The sequence below is a fragment of the Pyxicephalus adspersus genome, chromosome 8, assembly GCF_032062135.1.
Source record: "Pyxicephalus adspersus chromosome 8, UCB_Pads_2.0, whole genome shotgun sequence".
Taxonomy (NCBI): domain Eukaryota; kingdom Metazoa; phylum Chordata; class Amphibia; order Anura; family Pyxicephalidae; genus Pyxicephalus; species Pyxicephalus adspersus.
This window is the reverse complement of record NC_092865.1, coordinates 42325543-42347823: the sequence shown is the minus strand read 5'-3', so window position 1 is coordinate 42347823 and position 22281 is coordinate 42325543. Positions and strand designations below refer to the sequence as shown.

The 22281-nt window shown below is 36.6% G+C and overlaps 1 protein-coding gene across 1 annotated transcript in view; it reads right to left on the bottom strand.

Annotated features, from left to right (window-relative positions):
• Positions 1-722: 722 nt before the first annotated feature.
• The window catches only part of MEI1 (meiotic double-stranded break formation protein 1), a 48502-nt gene continuing 26943 nt past the window's right edge, over positions 723-22281 (bottom strand). The window contains exons 11-26 of the mRNA XM_072420931.1: positions 21462-21596; positions 18595-18697; positions 17147-17238; positions 16716-16857; positions 14401-14512; positions 13104-13164; positions 12588-12685; positions 10484-10691; positions 8549-8696; positions 7889-8158; positions 7113-7298; positions 6364-6547; positions 3319-3423; positions 2065-2175; positions 1254-1426; positions 723-788 (exon numbers count right to left, since the gene is read on the bottom strand). Of these exons, the coding sequence (XP_072277032.1) occupies positions 723-788; positions 1254-1426; positions 2065-2175; positions 3319-3423; positions 6364-6547; positions 7113-7298; positions 7889-8158; positions 8549-8696; positions 10484-10691; positions 12588-12685; positions 13104-13164; positions 14401-14512; positions 16716-16857; positions 17147-17238; positions 18595-18697; positions 21462-21596 (2194 nt within the window). The remainder of the gene's footprint in view (positions 789-1253; positions 1427-2064; positions 2176-3318; positions 3424-6363; positions 6548-7112; positions 7299-7888; positions 8159-8548; positions 8697-10483; positions 10692-12587; positions 12686-13103; positions 13165-14400; positions 14513-16715; positions 16858-17146; positions 17239-18594; positions 18698-21461; positions 21597-22281) is intronic.

The following is a 22281-nucleotide window of genomic DNA, read 5'->3' as shown; positions in this document are numbered from 1 at the left end:
AGAGCAGGTAACTAATTACAGTGTATTTGGAGGTAAAATGCTCTAGACCTTATCCATTCTTCCTAAAACCAAAAAAAAGACCATTATCATTAGACTTGAACCTTAATAATAAAATAGCATACATAAATTCAAACATTGCATCTGAATTTTCCTATTCTGCTGACATTTTGTCCTATTTTATGCTCCCTTTATTGGGTACACCTGTTGAACTGCTTGTTAATGTATATATTCAGCCAATCACACTAAAGCAACTCAATGCATTTATGCATATAGACATTGTCACATAAAGTGACAATGTGACATAATGGCCCTGATTTATGAAAGCTCTCCAAGGCTGGGGATAATACACTTTCATAAGTGAAGCTGGGTGATCCACCAAACCTGGAATGGATCTGGTCCAGGATTCAAAACATTTGCTAGCAAATAGCAAATAATTTTGAAAAATCCAGTCCATGTTTTGTGGATCACCCAGCTTCACTTCTGAAAGTGTATTATCCCCAGCCTGGAGAGCTTTCATAAATCAGGGCCAATGTGACATAAAGTGACTGAAGTTCACATAAAGAATCAGAATAGGGAGAAAGGGGTGATTTAGGTGTGTCAAAAACATGGATCCATCCTGCCTTCAATGGTTTAGGCTGCTGGTGTAATGTTGTAGGGGTTATTTTCTTGTTAAAGCCTACTTTTGTATTTATAACATTCCATGTCACCGTGCTTAAATTATCTCAAACTGGTTTCTTGAGTATGACAATAAGTTCATTGTACTCAAATGATCTTCTGGCCTCCCCATTCTTAAGAAGAAGTGGGTGCTAGCAAGATGCACTTAATAAATTGGCGGGTTAATGTATTCTTTAAGCTACAGCAGTGGTCCCCAACCTTTTGAAGCACGCGGACCACTGAATCTACGAAATTTCCCCCTGAGTGACGTCATAATGCCAAAACCCAACCACTCTCCTATTGCAGGTCAGAGCCTGCGATGCATACGGGAGACATGGTCGACGGCTCTGGCTGGTGCGCCCTCCCCAAGCGTGGTCCTTCTTCTGACCCCATTGGGGGGTGCACCGGCCAGAGCCCTGGACCACCACTGGTTTCCGTGGTCTCACGTTCGACCAGTCAGATGCCTGGGGACGGACCTGGGGATAGGGACCTGTGAGCTACAGCACAAACTGTAGGCTGCATTGGTTCTAAACTTACTCTAGCATTTGTCCTCATTAATAATATTGGTGGTCACCTATAGTATAATTTATATCTCTTACTTGTAAAGCATAGAACTTCTGGAAAAGAATCAGAGATGATGTCATTAACAAAGCTGAACAGCAAAGGGACCCAAACAATTCATTTGGATAGATTTTCGTCTCATCCCATGTATATTCCACTAGTTTGTCCAACAATTCAATCAAAGGGGTATTTGAGAGAAGCATTGCTGTGGCTATAAAAAATGTATTAAAAAAAGTACCTAAACAAACATGGTTTAAACCAAAAACACAGAACATTGTATTAAATGTGTTTTAACTGATATTGTTTGGTTTATTAGAGTTGAATCCAAAAGAAATTGTGAGTATAGGCACTCCTCAGCCCTCCTTGGCAAAGATTAAAAAATGAAAACTCCCAGAAAATACTAACCACTTGCTCTTGTTTTCCTAAAGCCATGCGTTATCATAGGATACTATATCAGAATGATTCTGGTAACTGGAGTTAATTAAAGTAACTACTATGCTGGTTCAACCTCTGCTTTAGTTTCTAACTCCGTTCCAGTCTACCTCTAATTCAGTTCAGATTGTACTAGCATCCTATTTTTTATTCTTTATAATAAATAGATCTTCTTATAGCTGCCCTGGCTGAAATATCCATTTTGGGAGGATAGACCCTTGACCTTAAGACTGTGGGCTGCACTACGGTTTATAGATGAACTATTCATGTTTTATGGTTTTCAGAAAAAATGTTCTTTTTTATTGTATTAAGAATTTACTAAGATAGAATATTTTAGTATTATATTTTTTACAAGCATGCACATAAACCTTCAGATTTCTATTTTTGAAACTTTAAACATTATCTAGACAAACATACCCCTCATCTTGCAGCTTGTACTAGATTGATGAAGACTGCTATATATAAAGCTGAAGGCAGGCTGAAGAATGTTGACATGACATGGATTACATTTCCCAGTTAAACTGCTCACTAAGAAACAGAATTTTAAAAGTTATACTTATTTAATATGCAATGTTAATTTAAAATAAATCTAACATTAACATTTGCCTCATATGTGTGTTATCAGATTGATTGCTGGTGGAAAATGCTATTTTTCTGAATTGTTTTCTGGCTTTAATGTTGTCCAAGTCACAGAACATGAACATATATGTAAACCAGAAGTTCTATCCGCATTTGCTGCATACATGTTTAAGCTAGTGACCTAAAAAGTACCTAATTTAAAGGGACTAGTTGGGCAGCCAAACATTTCAGAAAGAAGACCTACATATTTCTCCCATTTTTTCCTTTGAAAGTGGTGACATCCTTTATGGCTGTGAGCAGAAATAGGCAAAAATAGAGGAATCATGAAAAATATCTAATGACTAAGTGCAGTGAAGAATCTAACAATCTATGTTTACCTGCTGAGCCATCTTAGAAATGGGCTGTAACATGAAGGCTAACTACATACACTCACTGAACAATTTTTTAGGGAACACTTACTAATACTGAGTTGGATTTTACATTCGTTTGAGCTTTTGATCTATATAGATATAACTGCATCATGCTGTACTGCACATGTACATGTCTGAAATGGTGAGTAGCTGATCATCTGTGTATCATGGCTCAAAAAAATATCAGACCAGACTACACTTTTCCCACCTTGTTTAAGATGGAGCTTGACCCCTAGATAAGCTTGATACAGCCAGAAACAAAATCACAAAGACATAAACATACATCATTGGGTAAATCAGAAATCAAATTGCATGTCAGGGCAGCTGAATAGAGACCAGGATGTGACTATTCCACTTACACATTTTGCAAAACTAAGCAAACTGTTAGTAGTAAATATATTTTCTGCTAGGACATATTAATCCTGTGTCTAAATTATATTAGCATTTTAAAAACTATACATAAACCAAACCTACAAAAGTACATTTTTGTCTGTCTCTTCTAAAATCGTTATGTGTTTGCACTGTTGCACTGATTATTATTATTATTATTTTTAACATTTAAATTTCATCAAGATTTACAATAATAGGACAATTACTAAATAAGAACTTCTTATTTTTAACACTTATCTACTTAGGACAAGATCCACAATAATATAGCTGTGTGGTCAGTCATCTCATTTACCATGGTAAAGGAGTTTAAAGTAAGTGCCATCCATTTGACTGTCACTTTGACTTTTCTGTTGTATCAAGCATAAAAGTCTTAGGATCAATGGCAATTTCTTTTCCACTGTAAGATAAATTAAAATGTTATATTGTTCATATTCTGCTGTCACAAATGCAACTAATTCATCTTTGAGAGGTGAAAAAATACCATTGGTTGTAAGATGTGTATAGATGTAAACACACATTAAAATCAGTAAATAAAGGTTAGAAAATAGATGTTATAAATGAAATGTTTTGTGTGCTGCTATGTTAATTCCATGTATTTAGTGGGCCTTATTTATTAAAGCTCTCCAAGGCTGGAGAGGATACAATTTCATTTGTGAAGCTGGTTCATCTATCAAAGCTCTGTGAGGGTCTCACTGGAATCCTGGAAGCGATACCAGATTTCCTGGCTTGGTAGAATAGCAGCTTTGGAAATGCTGCCCTACCAAGACTCTTGCATTTGTTTTGAGTCCTTCTAGTCACAGTACCAAGCCATGTTCTGCACTCATTGCAAAGACCCAGAGGGGTTAAACAAGTTCTTTATAAGTAAAGAGGTGGTATAGCGGTGCCCAATATTTCCCAAAACTATAGAGCGGCACAGCTGGCTGCACTGACGACATACCAAGCCACATCTAACACCCCTTCATGGGTAAGCCTGGAAGTGTACTATGTATCACCCAAAGCGATAGATACCCTTTGGACCCCTCTGCAACTTCGGAAGCATTCCTTAACATAGTGGGATGATGTGAAATACTTGGATGTGTTTATGTCACTACATACACCCTTAGCCACTATAGACCATAACCCGTCCTTTACCCCTGGGTTTGAGGAATTGGGCCATTTTGAGGCAGAGCTAAGGATTTTATTGTACTTTCAGGAGTGTGAACCTTTGCCTCCCTTAGTTTGTCATATGAAATACTTTCATCATCCATATTCACTTACCTTTAAATCAAGCATTATGTACAATCTTTGGTCAAATTTACCACTTTAAGGGTGTCGCCGACAGGGACCCCCTAGGTAAGGGTATACTTTAGGTAATTTACCAGTCCCTTCTCTTCTCAACAGCAAACTCTAGGCCATTAAATGTATCTCATTGGGAGGAGGATATGGGCCGCACCCTTTACAACTCACAGTGGGAGCAGATCTAGGACACAGCCGCACGCTCCATGTGGGTTTTTATGAAGCCAACTATAAAGTACTAGACTGGCAAAATTTAAACCAGGAGTGTCATCGCTGTGCCTTAGGTAATGTGGAGCTGTGGGCTCCCTCTATTATATCTGGTGGACGTGCCCATGTTTCTGGGTAGGAGTTTACAGGATTATCTATACACTCCTAAGAAAAATTATTGGTGTAAGGAAATGTAAGAAGTGGAGTCTTGAAGTTAATTATTTTTGTGCTTTTGTTATGTTTTGTAGAATATTGAATTATGTTGAAACTAGTTGTACTCTTCTTATCAGTTAACTAATGTCTGCTTGCCCCCTTTTTGCCTTGAAACTCTCCCCTTCCTCCCTTCGGCCATCTATCTGTTCTCCTGACATGAATATCCTGTTCTAAGAGAACCACAATGACATTTGTCATGTCTGCTAGTTGTCTGTAGTCATTCAATTATGCACTGATCATGCCTTTGAACTTGAACTGGTATATAAGCTGTGTGCAAACAATAAAGTTTTGAGAGTGATTTAACTACATGCTTGAGTTGTGTGTATTACTCGCTTTCCCAGCGTTGCTGTAAACAGAAGGCATCAGAGAGAGAGGCATAACTGGTCAGGGACCAGCAGGAGACTGCCTTAACAATTGGTAAAGACCCCTTTGAGGCATTACTTCTGCTGAAACCACAGGGTTGCACAAAACATCAAGTTAAAAGTATTACTTTTATCCCAGGAGTGGGTTCTGCTTCTTCCCATATATCCCCATCTTGTTAGACGGGGATGCTGTGCTGTGACCGGTCTTTGACTGGTCGTAGCACTGAGCCAGGGCGGTGGGTTGATCTGCCCTCCTCCTCTGTCCTAGATGACGTGGACTGGGCAGGCGACGCAACGAGCGCTGGCCCCCGGCCCTACGTTATCATCCCGGCCTCTGGGCTATCCATATAACCACTCTACAAAGACCATGTAAGTGTTAACATGTTCTTTTGATAATTAAAATAGTTTATAAATTTATAGCTGATTTATACATTTTGGAATAATTGATTGAATAGATAGAGTAACATCAGTTTGCTTATATACATAGCTCATTATTATTTTGACCCATATGGTATCCAAGGGATTTTGATATATTTAGCACAATGGTTCATACTGTTCAAATACTAAGATACTGGTATATACCTTATACTGTGTGACTAAAGAAATATATTTTCATTGATCTAGACATAATCACTACAAGCGTCAAACACATGTTGTCAAACTACTACCCCTGAGGAAGCTAGATAGGGCGAAACGCATCGGGTACAACAAGCAACATGAATTTATGGTTATAAATCTGTATGGCAAGTAAATGTATATGACTGGCAAGTTGCTGCATGTCTAGTGCCCCCTAGGTCCCTTTTGTTATCTTGTGGACCACAAGAAACTATTATGGTCCAACTTGAATCTGTTACACCTTGTGTTATATTCAGTGCCCCCTAGGGCCAAAATTACACTGTTTAGACCAGAAAAATGTATTGTGGCCTATTTTGAACCCGTGTTGTTTTGTATCACTTTGTTTCATTGATAATACATATAAACACACGTTTTGTGCCGAAAACCCTGCTTCTTTTTCTCCTCTTCTTTATTGGTTACCTTACTATTTTGGGGGTTGGCACCTGTATCCCCTGTAACACATTCTGATCCTACTGTAGCAGAGGCAGGCACAATTACCATGATAGCCCAGAAATGAAGATCAGTGAAATCTATATAAATCTACTACTACCACCTAACAGTAAAGTGCTACATAATAAACATCATGATAGTGGACTGTATTTTCATTTTTTGATGAAAAATTGTGCATACAATTTAAAACAACTTGATGTAGGCCATTATATTACCTTCTGTGTCTGGAAGAGCTACAATTTCTTGAAAGATTCTTAGAAGTCGGTTTAAAAGCAAATTTGATGAACTAAAGCTATCATTTTCACGTAAGAAAGCTTTTAATATCAAAAGCCCTTTATCAGCCACATCTTCTGAGACATTATTAATTAGATCCTGACAAGAAGAATATATTAATGATCTCTAGGTACTCACTATTAAACATAAGCATAACTTATTGCATCCTCTGATGAAATAGTATTTGATGAAATAGTATTATTCATCTACTTACAGAACTTTTATCAGATACCCGTGCATACACTGTATTTTCCGAGTATGTTTCTACAATTTAAATGTGTTTAACATCTAAAAAGTTGAATTTAATATTTTGTACAAAAGAGTGTTGTTTATTTTTGAGCATCATCCATTAATGGATCATTTAAGACACCCAGTCTTTGGACTCCCTGTGATGTGAAGTATATGAAGTACCCGGTTTCCTAAATACATGACAATTACCAACTGTAAACTAATGTGTATGAGGTACAGGAGGCAAGCTGACTGACGGAATCTAGGTTAAAATGGATCTGAACATTAAAAATTAGGATTTGTTATATCATAGGGAGCATCTTTAAATAGTAACTCTGCCTAAGATTTACTATCTGTTTTGAATGATTTCCAAACAAAAAAACTCAGTGTACTTACAAGTATACTCAGGCTTCTAGCTGTAAATATGCAATGTCAGCACCGCCCCTTTGGCTACTATTCTCACAAGAATAAGAGTGAGATTTTGTGATGTCATGATTGCATTGTTCTCCTTAATGGAGTAAAAGTTATACCTTTTAGATCCCCAGTCTAAGTATCTCAATCCATCTGCTTCATTCATTTTGTGCATTTGTTTTTTCCGTATTCGCTGCTGCTTCTTAAGTATTCCTCCACCAGTCAAAATATAGGCAGCCTTTAGGGGGCAAGTTTAACATAAGGAAGCAAAACCTTGTCTCAGCCACTCCACACAGAGACATAGGGCCTGATTTATTAAGGCTCTCCAAGGCTGGAGAGGATACACTTTCATCAGTGAAGCTGGGTGATCCAGGAAACCTGTTATGGATCTGGTCCAAGATTCAAAACATTTGCTAGCAAACAGCAAAGAACTTTGAAGAAATCCATTCCAGGTTTGCTGTGTCACCCAGGTTCACTGATAAAAGTGTATTCTCTCCAGCCTTGAAGAGCTTTAATAATTAGGCACATAGTGTGTAACAAGCATCAAGAATGGGGAAAAGGTCAGTTGGCTAGTTGAACTCTGCTTGCTTTTCCTGACACATCCACCCCAATACAAATATAAGGTTACAATGTTTGTTTTTTCAACTGTTCACTTACTCTTCTAGTGACCACCAGTCACCTACTTCAAAAGTAGTCACCCACTTTTTATAAATTTTAGCTTGATGTGGCAGGATTTTGTGGATATTGTGGTGGTCAGAAATACTCAGAGCTTGGGTTACATCAGAACTGACAACAAGCAGAATTTTATGGTTACGTTTGAGAACTTACCAGCAAAACGAGAAGTGCATTTGGATAGCTGTGTAAAATATTTAAAATTGGATTTAAACTGTCATGGGCTGTTGGTATAAGGTTGGAGTTTTTCTCACTGACTGTACTACTATCTTCCTTATGCATCCAAAGTTTCATAATTTGGCTTCCGTATTTTTCCAAAAGTTGAGGGTAGTGAAAGAAAAACTTGATAAAAAGGGGGTGATGAAAATAGACCAACCGGACTTCAGAAATGTTTTCTATTAGTCTACAAACCACATTTACTGACATCTGCAGAAGGAAAATGTTTATGAAAGATGAAATGTAGACCGTGCAGCAGCTTAATATTAATGACTTTATATGATTTAGTGATATGTTAATTAGGTGGAAGGGATAGACAAGAGGTAAGCGTTTATTAAATTAAACATTTTCAAATGATACAAGATCTTTCATATCTTTCTATAATGTACTTTTATAAGGGAAAGTTTTTGTTCACATTTAGATTTATACACAGTTGTTGGCTGTATTGCTCCCAGCTGCCTAGTGGATGACAGAAGGCTTCTGGGAACAGTAAACACCAAAATGTATTACAACTATCATGTGAAATTTGCCTTAATAAGGATTAAGCTATTTTTTAAGTACTAATAAGTAATAATGCAATAGAATTGAGAAGAATTTTACCATATTCATATCTTTACATTTGTCTTGACATCTTACTAAAAGATAAAGTGAGGCTCTAGTTACACAGGTGGAAACATTATATTGTTGGCTTTGCACAGAATGGAGAAATGCAAGGACGGCCCAAAATAAATCCTTCTCGGGTATAAACCTGTGGAAACAAATGTATACCATTCTATTAATTTACAATTCTTTTTAAATTTACTAAACACAAGCTTTGTACATGTCAGAAGAGTGTTACATAGTAACATAGTTATATAGTTAGTTAGGTGGGAAAAAGTCCATCAAGTTCAACCACTAGCGAAATAAACATATCCCAGTTAAAAAACCTATAGACATAGTTGATCCAGACAAAAATCCCTTATAAATACTTCCTGATGCCTTGAGGCAATCGAAAGTTCCCTGGATCAACAGTCTCTGGTGTCTTTTTTTAAAACATTAATACCCAGGTATATTATGTGCTCCTAGAAAAGCATAGAGCATTTCCTGAAAGCAATCTATAAAACTTGGTAAAACTACATCCTGATGGAGCATATTCCACATTTTCACAGACCTTACAGTGAAGAATCCCTTCCTTATGTGGAGATTAAACTTCTTTTCCTCCCGACACAAAGAGTGCCCTGTTGTTCTTTGTAATGATTCCAAAGTGAATAATTAGTAAGAGAGTTCTCTATATGGACCATTTATATATTTTTACAGGGTGATCATATTCCCCCTTAAACTTCTCTTCTTAAGGGAAAATAGATTCAGTTCAGCTAATCTCTCTATAGCTGACATCCTCCTTTCCTTTTTTTTCTCTGTACTCTCTTCGGTTCCAGAATGTCCTTTTTGTGAACTGGTGCACAAATTTGGATTGCATATTCCAGATGTGTTCTGACCAATGCTTTGTACAGGGTTGGATTTTGTCTTGTAGCTGCAGTCTATGCCTCTTTTGATACAGCAATTGTACAGCGGTCCCCTGATGTCATTCATCAATCTGCCTCAGCCAATGATAGGACAACCAATTTAGAATGACTGCTGCGTACACAGATAGGTGCTTCAGTAAGTAATATAAACTTATATATACATATACATACAAATAAATAAGTTTAAATGAAAATCGTTTAAATAAATGATATTGTATTTATATGTATATATAGGTATATTTTACTTACTGAAAGTGTTTTTTTTTAATTGTGGGAAGCATTTGTTTGAATGTGAATGGTAGCTTTTTTTACCTCAACCATGTTAATCTGTTCTATTTCCATGATAGACTATTTACATTAATTATAGACACTTTGTTTGCACAATGTATGATAACTAGTTGGGTATTAGTTATAATTTTCAATTATTTTATTACTAATCTCTCAGCCTAAAGTGTCTGTGATCTCCCGAGGAAGCCTTCTCACTATGTGCTAATCCCTCTCAATATGTGTGTGTATGTAAATCTTCACATTGCCCAGAACAAAATAAAACATTTTTATGGGTTTGTGCTTGCAAACCCACCTTAAAGGGCCAATTTAAGGCCCCATAGCCCATAGATGCACACTTTGCCAGTGCTTCCCCACTATGTCGTTCTCTGTCAAAGCCAGTAACAATACTTCTGTGTCAGTGCAAACATTTGACCTCCTCCAATCTGACAATACTGACAATCCTTTTGCTAGGCCAAAGCTCCTTCGCTTAATAGAGGGAGTGACCACTTGTTCCTAGAGTCTGACATCAACTGACGCTAAGGATTTTAGTGCTGGCTGTAATGAAGAAGGAAGATTGTGGAGAAACACTGCAAAGTGTATATCAGTGGGTTAGGGGAAGGAGTCCTGAACATTCAAGGCGACAGTAACAGTTTAATCCAAAAAAATCTACAATGCTGTTTTCTAAAAGATGCTAACATTTAATTTTGTAAATATGTCAGAGAAGAACTAGCTATTTTTTTCTGTTTTAGTCAGATTTCATATTTACCTGTCCTCCATAAGGTAGGCAACACAAGCAATACAAATTAGAGCTTGTTGGTGGCATCTCAAATCCTTAGTAGTATGGATGTCAGGTGAGTCCAATAACACAGAAAGACTTTCTGCTACATTGCCTTCAATGTGTATCATACTTTTATTCAAAATATCATATACTTCTGTGAACAGAAAAAATGTTTCAGTTAGTAAGTTAAGTGTCATCAGTTAAATATATACAATCCAGTGTAGTAAAAAATATAGTTTTGAAATAAACCTGCAAATGAAACAGGTTCAGTTTTCAGAATTTTTAGACATATGTCTGAAATAAAATATATTTTTAAAGCTGGTCAGATGTTGAAACTGCATCTACACAAAGAGGGTTTAGAAAGGGTGGATTTAAAAGAAAGAACATCAGTAAAGCTGAACTATAGGTATATAGGAGATACAAAGTAATTCAAGTATGTGATTGGTAATCAGCTGTGGAAATTGAGCATGATACACACATGCAAAAAGTACATGTAAAGTAAACCCTGTCCTTTTGCCCTCTTACTGTTTCCCACCACACACTTTCCAGCTAATCCAATTGTAAATGCCATTGATTCTCCCCTCTATGCCATTGATTGTCCCCTTCTGATCACTCTATGCCAATGATTATCCCCTTCTGATCACTCTATGCCATTGATTAATGGGGATGTCCTAAAATCGGGGAAACACGGTAGTAAACCTATTGTTAAGGAAATGGAGTGCCTCCATTGCTGATCTCCTTTTAAAAGTTCCAGTTGCCTGTTCTTTATAGTAATGTTTTCACACATACTGCTCCTTGGTTTTAGCACCAAGGTCCTCCTCTGACATAGGGTATCTGATTTATTAAAGCTCTTTGAGATTGGAGAGGATAGATTATCATGTGAGAATGGATCTGGTCCAGGATTGAAAAAAAATTACCAAATAATAGCAAATGGTTCACCCTAATCACCCATTATAGTCTATCTTCTCCAATCTTGAAGAGGTTTAATAAATCAGACCCAAACTTTTTTACCTGAAGAGCTGGTATCATGAGCAATGAGGAGTCAGCATTCCGTATAGGTGATATCATTGAAGGCATGGGAGCATGTTGCTTGGCGTTTGAGCAATGCATATTAAGATCAGTGTGTGTCCCCTACTGCAAGTGTCAGCTTAACCATTGGTGCTCCAGAAATTCCTGTATACCTGATATGCCCTTTGTTTCTGTGACCCAATTTCTCAGATAACCACCTTTTATTGACCAAGTTTACTTGTTGCCACCTATCCAGCCCTGACTTTCATGACTCTGAGAATGCCTGACATTCTAATTTCTCATCTTGTGGCTTTGGGGGAGCACCAGCCAGAGCTGCGGCCCACCAAAACTTTCTCCAGTTGGCGACTGCTGTACTAAACCATTCACAAATGAAGAGGAGTCTCACAGATCTCCACAGGACTAGGGAATCTGTGCCATATTCTGCATCACTTTCCAGCCAGCAGCAGTTCTGCCCAGAAATCCTATTCTGTGTTTACTTCCGAATCTGAACCATTTGACTCCTTGAAAACTGCTCCTTTACCCCAGAGGACCAAAATCTTCTGCAGACGCACTTCATCTGTTGGTGGAAGTGTAAACATCACCTGAGCTGCCTCAACTTTGGCACTTCCCCAGGTAGTGGGATGTGTTCCTCATGTCACATGGCCTCCTCTGTTCACATGACTTCCCCTACTTAAGGAAGTAACAGCCAACAGGATGTTGCCTAAACAAGGAATTGATACCTAAGGTGCAACATTTAGTTATATTGATTTTTGTTACATTGGTATTTCATTTGGTGGCGTAGTATTCAATACAATTAAGAATTAGTTTTTATTGTTCAAACTTCTTTTAAGCCTGGGGTCTTCACTCTTTTAATTGATTAGGCTGGAATGAGGCAACTCTCTGCATTTACAGCCCAGTGTATAGACAGAGAGGGCTGACTGGCAGGTAGGAGCTTTTTTGACAGAAAAGAGGCTCATTTTTTTAAAGTTCCGCTTTAATTCCTGATGTGACAATTGGCACTTGTTTGAACTTACCCATCATCACTCTATCTTTAGCTACAGGTGCATTATCTTTAGGACCTTACCATCTCCAGAATCATTAATTTGTCCTGCTTTTATCTCCCACAAAGTGAAACATAGATTAGTCAAAAAGACAGAACAAGCATTATTCAGATTACTGTTCCTAAAAAAATAAAAATATGAATTAGTGTCACTATGAAAAAGGTATTTGTTAACTGTACATGAACTTAAACTAAAATATATATATATACCTATAAATAATAAATGTGAAGAACCCACTGCTCTTAGTGAAACATGCATAACATTTTTTTAATGAAAATAATTGTAGGCTGCTGGTTTGGACTACATCTTTACTCATCAAGTGCTTACAAAAATTATGTTACTGGCACAGGCGACAGTATAGGGAACATATTTGGGTTTAAATTGCTCAGGAAGACTATCCATCACAAAAAGTATATCATGTAAGTTAGTATTTATTCAGCATGTAGTATTATTAGCAGCTTTTTCAATGTTTCATAAGAAAAAGTTTATTTAAATAAATAAATAGCAGTACCACATAAATCCGGCAATATTTTACAAACCTTTGAGCTGAACACAATGTTGATTTTACATCCATGGATAATCTAATAAATGAAGAAGAAGCTGAAAAACCAAAATCAGATAATACAGTTGAAAATAACACCAAATGGCACTGGAAACAGGTTCAAAACTTGTTCTGACATTTTCTGTTCTAAACTGTCACAATTTCAAAATATTTTACACTCTAAAACCCCACTTTGTAGCAGATGCTTACAAAGTACTCTTCTGTTGTGTATCAGTTTATTATGTTCCTAAATATTTTTTAGTACATTTAATCTTGCTTGTTTTCTGTAAACTGACTTCAAGGTGCAAAATCCTAAAGAGCCCTTTTAATATAAAACTAGAAATATATCCTTTTGTGGTCATTGTAAAGCTATCCACAGAAATGCAATGACAGTCAAAATGAGCAGATTGGGTGACAATTGCATTTCTGTGGGTTTCTCTGATGTTCTCACTAGTTTTGCTAAAGGAAACAGCTGATCAGACAACTTAAAAAAGTTATTCACTTATCTACTTTTGTTATCCATTGGTTTAAACTTGCTTGGTTGACAACATTTTTAAAGTAAGGGAAACCAGATCATGTTTGAATGTCTTTCTAATGTCTATGGCAATTCAGGTCATGACATTGAATTGTGTAATTGCAATACCTGATTGCTCTGGTACAGCCTTTATTCTACATAGGTGGATTCAGCAGGACTGTTTTTATTCTGCGTTAGCCCAAAGGATCCTAGAGACTAAGATTTGCCACTATGAAGTTCTGGCCAGCAATTCATTCAGTCAAAGCTTGTTTAGAAAATAGTTGCATAAGTTTTCAAGTAAATTTACACTCACTAGCTACTTTATTAGGTACACCTGTTTAACAGCTGATAACATGGCAGCACCTCAATGCATTTAGGCACATAGACACTGTCACTTGAGCTTACCATTCACACTGGTTCACCAAAATTGAACAGGAAAAAAGATTGAAAAAATGACTAGTCTCAGGAGCCTGTTTATTAAGATGGTAGAGTCAGAATTTGATGTCAGCCACATCAATGTGTCCACTCTGCTTTGTTTCAATTGTTCAGGCTAGTGATGATGGTGTGATGGCATGGGCACACTTTGAGCCCCCTATTAGCAATTAAGTATAATTTAAATGCCACAGCATACCTTGATATTGTTGCAGATTTTTTCCATTCCCTCATGTCTGCAATGTACCTATCTTCTTATGGCTACTTACATCAAGATAATGGGCCTGATTTATTAAAGCTTTACCAAGAAATTTCCTATTTATTACATGTAAAACATACTGATACACACCTAGCTTTAAAGATATAGTTTCCTTCATAGTGGGTACAATTGTTAGTATATCAGAAAGCAATGAGAAAAAAGTCTCCATTGTTGCTGGTACAGGTAAATGTTCATAATATTTCTGTATGAATAAAATTAAACTCATTAGTATATGCGGGATCAAGCAAATATACTCCTTGTACAGTAGTAAACAATGAAAAAAGTATCCATCCTATAAACATTTTTTGTTATTGCATAAAAGGTAGATGTTCTTTTTTGTCAGTAAGCCCAATTTATTGTACCTGCCCCTTACATTGTTAAAAAATATTTTTCCACAGCCAAGTGAGGTGTTCATGATCTAATGACAGTGACCAACTTATAATTGAAAACTACTGAAACAGGGCCATCTTTGTCTAAAACTTTGCCTAAAACGTTTTTTTTTTTTTTTCAAATTTCAATGTGCTTTTTGTAATATACAATAAACACTTCAACCCAGCATAACACATTTTTAACAATCTTGTATTATGTGTTGTTTCTTAACCTGTTATTACTTAACATGTAATAAAAAGCCAGAGCAGAACTGCTGCAGTTAACTATCAACCAGTCCCCAACTTCCCAAAAACTCTGATTGAAACGTATTGGAGCTGTTGAAATCCCCTGTTGTATAGGTATTTGTCTGTGTTCCTGATGTGTTCAGGTTATTCAGATGTTTCATGCTGCATCCCAGGCAGTGTGACATTTTAACTGCTTCTATATTTTATATATATACATACATGATCATATTCTAAACCTGCATCTCCCACAAACCATCCAGGTTTCCAAGGCTACGTACACATATGCAATAATTACTAAATGATAACTAATGACAGGTCAACGATTGTTAACAAATATTTTGAAGGTTCATTTAGTGCACTATACAGTGCTCTGTATATGCTGTAACGATATGATTGCGCAAATATAATCCACCAATAATTTACACACACACTAGATACGATCATTTGAACGATCCAGGAAAAGACGTGTACCGGAGAAAGTATACTGCAGAACAATCCACAATCACTGAATGACCGTACACACAATAGATAGTGAAAGATCATCGCCCAAAGGGATCCACCAGGAAGGTCATTTGTTTCCAGGAACATTCCTCGTTCATCGGCGTCGTTGGCCTGTCGTGCGCTTTTTTTGTTAAGGGTTCGAAGGATCGGTCGCTAATCGTTTGTTTCCAACAACAATTACTGCACGTGTGTATGTAGCCTTAGGTCTGAGATAGTAATAAAGCAGTGTTGGGAAACTGGACCAAGAAGAAAATGACCTGAACAGAAATACTGTCTGTACAGGTGCTAAGCTGAACAGTTGTAGAGAAAATGGGCCCTGGGCAAATATGAGGTGCAAAGCATTCCTGCCACTCGGTTAATTGGGGCCCTGGAGAAGGTGGGAGGGGGGATGGTTTGGTTAAATGCTGACTTTGACCTATCCTAAAGGGGGCCTTAGTCCCAAGATGTTTAAATTCTAGATTTAACAAGACTTAAACATGTATATCTGTTTTGTGTATATCTGTATATGTGTTTTTAATACATAAGCCTGGATTTCTAAAACCTGGGGGGAGTGTAATAGGGGTCAGTAGAGGAAAACCTGCTCTGGGCTCCAGGGTCTCACTGGATAGATGCTGTCAATTTGGTTAAGCATGATCATGGTAATACCTTCCAAAATTATTCTCTTGTGAAATTTTGGTGACCATTTTAAATGTGGCTGTATACAAGGTTAATATCTGTGTCAATCAGGGATTGTTTACCAAAAAATGAAAGCTAGTGGCATGAGCCTACTTTTTAGGAAAAAATGTTTCGGTCTGGAAATCAGAGCAGCACTAACAAATGGAATTCACTGGACTGAACAATGAAAGGGGGGATTAGGTCTGTCCTGTTATGCATTTATTGGATTTAATGAAATACAATAATGATCAACAGAATAAAGACAGTTTTAAGCCACTGACTTGATTGACAGTGATTTATTTCTCTGTGTCATATTTATTTCTGATAATATGACATTATCCCCTCAGTAACAGGATGTCACAATTCTCTTGCTGTGGTACAGACGGCAAGAAAAAACTGGCAGATTTTTTTTCATTCTTCACTTTACAATTTATATTTAATTACTATTTACAAGTTATTATTGTTATTTGTTTCTGCATTCATGAGTAAATACATGTTCAGGATAAAATGGTATATCACATGATTTTTGGGTATACAGTTTACTTGAATATATTATCTTATTTCTAAATATAAATATATATATATATATATATATATATATTTAAATTTTCTTGAACATTTTAATTTGGCACTTACCAAAACAGTGGGTATACAGACATTGTCACAAGCATTCAGTAAGAACCAAGTAAAAGCCTCCAGTGTATTGGTGCTTTTGGAAGATGGAGCAGTGAATGCATTGTCTTGGGCTGTAAAGTCACTTTGACAGTCCATTGCCAATCTTGAAAAAAAAAGATGATTATCCTTAGTTTAACATTTATGGAGTGTAATGTAATCATACATATATATTCCTTAAGGAGATTCCTTATATTATCTGACAACTTATCTACCACTGCAAGTCTTCATTGGAGTAAAATAAATTAATTAAAATTGACATTTTATCCTTGCTCTGTAAGCAAAAGAGAAACTGTATTTCTAATAGTTAGATTTTCCTGCTAATGACAATAAAGAATTGCCTGTTTGTTTTCTAATACAATAAATGAAATGTATTGAGAAATCTAAATACACACTTGCAAGCGTTATGAAAACCTTCCAAAATATTTGTAAGAAGTTGTCCATATCTTGTGACAGTTTTGATCCCATCTCTGTTTACAGACTTTTTCTAGAAATAAAGAAAATATTACAAAACAATTACAAAATTTTAAAAGTTTTCATAGCAGAATGAACAATTTTCACAGATCATCTTTATGGACAAAATTGTTTTGCAAATGTAGTCAAAATGTTTACAATATGTTTTTTCAGTGCCCAATATGGTTGGTCATGTGAAATTTTTTATCCACGCTAGTCTTTTGTCATTTGCATACTACAATAAGGGATTGATTTTTTTCTCAGTTAAATCAAAATGAATCAATGATTCGCATTTGTCCTAGGGAAGAGGACAGCCACCTAGTAACAACTATCGGGCTTGACAGCTGTCTCACAAATGCTAGAGAACGGGATTACCTGTAGCTTAAAATATAACAACCAATAAATGAAAAATCCAGCCAGGGAGGCCCCTGAGCCAGCAAGAAGGAAGCTAGGCGGGGGCTACCATGACTGTGGGGGGGAAGGCCATTAGGTCAGGAGATGGTGTGAGGGGGAGTGTTTATGATTAGGGTCTTGGGATGGGTTAAGTTTGTTATAACAATTGGAGGGGTAACAAAGGACAAGGCTAAGGAGAAAAAAGGGGGGCAGTCAATTTACAGAAAAATTGAGAGATATTCCTGCCCGCCCTTGTGGTTTGTAATGGTGGGGATGTGTTGTAGGCAGTGAGAGGTCCTCGAGGGGAAGTGTGCTGGTCAGACGTGTGGTAAATAGTGATGGGGTGTGGAGAGCCATCTGTGGTATGGGGTCTCCAAGTTGGTGTAATGATGGGTTAAAAGGTTATTTGCGGGAAGTATTTTATGTTAAATTATTTGAAGTTAATAAATGGCCAGACATCCATTTTCAGCACACCTGTAACAAAAATTTTTTAAGGGGAAAAGGGTGGTGGTGGGGCGGTGTAGTTGAAAAAGGTTATAAAAAAAGGGCTCCTGCAAGCTACAGTCATGTCATGGCCAGGATAAAAAGTGGAAGCTGCAAACTGCATGTCTGCAAACAAAGCAGGGACCCATACAAGGAAAAACTGTTGGCATCAATGTGGCTGAAGCAACAGAGCTGGAAAGAACTTCAGGGTTGTTCTTTAAAAAAAGTTATTTACTTAACCTTTAAAACATGCCATCTTTATATGCTGCTAAAAACAATGTACATTATGAATGTAACTAGAAATTATGTAGGGTTTAATCATAAAGAAGGCTCTAGTATTATTTCTGTCATTTGTGTGGAGATACCTAATTTGTGAGTTTCTAAAATTTGGGACAGAGTAAGAATTTTTTGTTTCTTTTATCAAACTTTAATTAAAAATACATCTTTGACTTTCGATAATATTGACCGTCAAAATACACTGCTATGTGGCCTGTCAGTCTCAAAGGTAACTCACCCTCTTTAGTAATGTTAAAGGGAGATCTGCACAGCATTCCATCATCTTCCTAATCAGCCTCTCTAAGTCATCATATTGTACTGGTATACTGAGGTGATCCTTCCTTTTAAAGTTTAAAAGTATGAGAAAAAATTATAATGTGTTCCCATATATTAAAATTAATAAAATGTGCCAACAAATGCCTTGCACAATAATAATAAAGACAACCTATATATATTTTAAATAAATAACTGTTCTGCAAGGCCATTCTAAAACACTAGATTTTTAACAATATATTATCATTTATTTAAAGTCTGTGAACATGCAGCTAGACTCTTTTTTTGTTTGTTTTCGGCATAGTGGGAAAGGATTACAGCTGGTCTTTTTTTATTGCCATCTGTGTATTGCACAGAAAGACCTTACATAAACATACCCTACCAAGTCTTTTATCATATAGACCAGGGGTGCCCTGCAGGTGTATCGCGTATATTTATATATTTATAGGTATATTTTTTTTGTTGGTAGATCATTTTGACTTGGTCATTTTAAAAGTAGCTCGCACACCAAAAAAGTGTGGGCACCCCTGATATAGAAAGAAGCTTGTCTAGTAACATCTAAGACTACAGCAAGCAGAAATAGATTAACTCACTATTGTAACTTCTTTTGCATCTCTTTGAAAATACACTGGTATAATAGCAGTTATATTAGTGTTGTTTTACATTTCGAATTAAAAAACAACATGCTAGCTCATTGCTTTAGGTTTTCCTTTACCTCAGAGAGAAAACAGAACACAGAGAAATTATTTTTCTAATAAGGTATTTAACTATTATAGAGCTGTCTAATGGATTTACTCATGATATAGTAGGGCAACATGGACTCACAATCAGCTCACTTCCTGTTGGTTTTCACTTGGAGGTAATACTATTTGACCAAAGAGCCAGTCGCTGGGGATAATGTAACTCATGCGCAGGAGTTACATTATCCAATCAATGAATAGGATCACCGTCTCCAAGGAAGTCTGCTGTGTAGCTGGAGGTGAAGATGGCAGCGCCCACCCTTGCAGTGACCATGTAGGGTGACAGCACAAGGCAAGTATGTGCCATAATTGGCAATTAGGCTGATCTCAAGTTTATCTTTTTCAAACATAAAAGTGATTCGGAAGCTTTGGTGCATCTTTGAAGACATTAAAAAAAAAAGACAGTTGCAGGTACCGTATTTTTCGGACCATAGGACGCACTTTTTTCCCTTCAAAAGTGGAGGGGAAAAGTCCCTGCGTCTTATGGTCCAAATACAGCCTACACATATGCTGTTAAAAAAAAAGTTTCTTACCGTGTTCCTCTCCTGTGTGCGTGTCTCCTTGATGCTGGCTGTGCAGCACGTGCCTATGCTGCTGTTTACTTTACAGGTTGATTACATGTGTTTATGACTGTGATGTTGGTTTTTAATGCACATAAAATATTTTAGGACACTATTTGTTTCAGAATCTTTTTTTTTCTTCATTTCCCTTCTCTAAAAACTGGTGCGTCTTATGGTCCGGTGAGTCTTATGGTCCGAAAAATACTGTAAGTGTTTAATCCATTAAATTACATGAAGTATTTCATAAAATATTGTCAATATTTTTTCAACTTTACATTGTTTTTCAAATGTTTTATTAATCAGAATTTAAAACCCTTTTCTGGCTTTGCTACATTCTCCTGTATATCACTTGTAGATCAGTTTAGGGTGTATTTATAAATTGTCTATCATTTGCCTGTGATCCTGACTTTGTCTCCCTTGACCCTGTTTTCCTGTTTCCATGACTGTCTGATTTCTCTTTGAGTTCTTGTCCTAATCCAGTGGGTTCTGGAGGCAACTGTCTGCAGGGACATAGCAACTAGCCTCCCAAAGCTAAGCAGCAGCTTGCTATAAGTAAAGAATGGGGAGTTAGATTGGGAGTTGGGTGTCTGGTAAGCACTAATGCTGCACCAGGGCCTTACAGTCATTACATTTGATCCTGGGTCTGTGAATCTTCATTTTCAAGGTAAGTAAAGTTCAAAAGATAATAAATAGCAATGTACTGTCACCTAGCTTCCTGCTAGATATTCACTTCCTAAACCAATCTCTGTACCCTTCATCTTTCCAGTCTTGCTACACTCAATATTTCTTTTCATGATCACTGTCTACCTTTTTTCTTGTCCTAATATTTACTTGTTCTTTGAACTGTGAACAAAAGTTTAACAGTAACACATATTACATTTATTCATAACCCTAACTACTTTTTTGTACTGTTATAACTGCTTTTACATATTAGGAAAGTTAGGGTATTTCATGCTGAATTTTACTTCTGGCCTGCTATCAATTAAATGTTTTACCTATTTGCAAAGTAACAACAATTCTATTCAAATTAGCGGTTTGCTTCTTAAAGCAGACCTTATATTGCAAAAGAGTGCATTTTTTTTCCGAAACATTACAATTTTACAAAATAAAATGACTTTCTTGTTCTATTTAAACATTAGAATCACGTTTTAAAGCTCTTACCCAAAAGGCTGTTTAAAGGAATGATTTATTTATGCTGGTCATCTGTATAGGATTTTAATATGATATCAAATTTTATTAGCTCCAGGTGTATTAAATAGGCTTCTGGGTCTCTAGAAAACATGAAACCCAAAACTGTCAATCTGCCCCACTCTGTTCTTGAGGATTCACAATAAGACCAGCCCTAATAACAAGCAGAGGAACCCAGAAGTTGCCTGCAAACAAAACACTACTGGTTTCACCTCAGTAGTAACATGAGTCATACCATGGCCCTTAGTACCTTTAATCCAGCCCTTTTCCTTTGAACACATTGACCTTTCTGTCCCTTGTAATGAAGATACTGCATAATATCAGATTTTGTAACCAGAGCTAACCTTAGAAATGCTGATGCTGCTTTTGTGCCCTCAATAGTCGCTTCCAAAACTGAGCTGCTCACTGCCTCCTGAAGAACATCTATCGCTGCTTTAAAGATTCCAGGATTTGTAAACAGTTTGATTTCATTTGGCTGTCTGTGGGATCACAACAGAAATAATTGTAATTTTATTTCTGTACCTATTTTATTATGCATCCCAAAGAATATGTATTATAAATTCTAAAATAAAAATTCTACATTTATTAATGTATTTAAAGGCAATAGATATACGGTACTAACCGAATACTCTTAACCCTCAGGTGTAGAACTAGAGCTAAACTGTGTTCTTCCAAACAAAATTTATGATAAATTATAGGGTGAAGATAAAAATAAATTTAACAAATGCAGCTTACACATGTTGATATCTGTGTTATTGGGGAAAATACCAATGTTACATTCCCCCTTAAAAGTACAGGAGCGGCGGCTAGAGTCCTACTTTAGGGCCTGTTTCCAACAGTATGTACACAGGAACATAAATTCTTCCTTATCAGGTATTCCTCTCTGTCATCAGATAATCCACCAGCACATACTTTCAGATTCTTTATTTTACAACATGCAACAAGTGTTGTAAAAGTTGTGCTTTTGTAAAGCCAGGTGTCATAAAACCCTGGATCTGACAGATAAGGGTAGGGAAGTGGCCTCTGACTCCCCTCTGAGCTCTTCCCAGGAACACATGTATTATTAATTTTCATATTTCCATCACACAGTTCCATACAAATAGTAGGTTGCTGAGTCATGTCCAGATTATTATTAAGAGCATTTTGAGACCAACAATTAGTCTT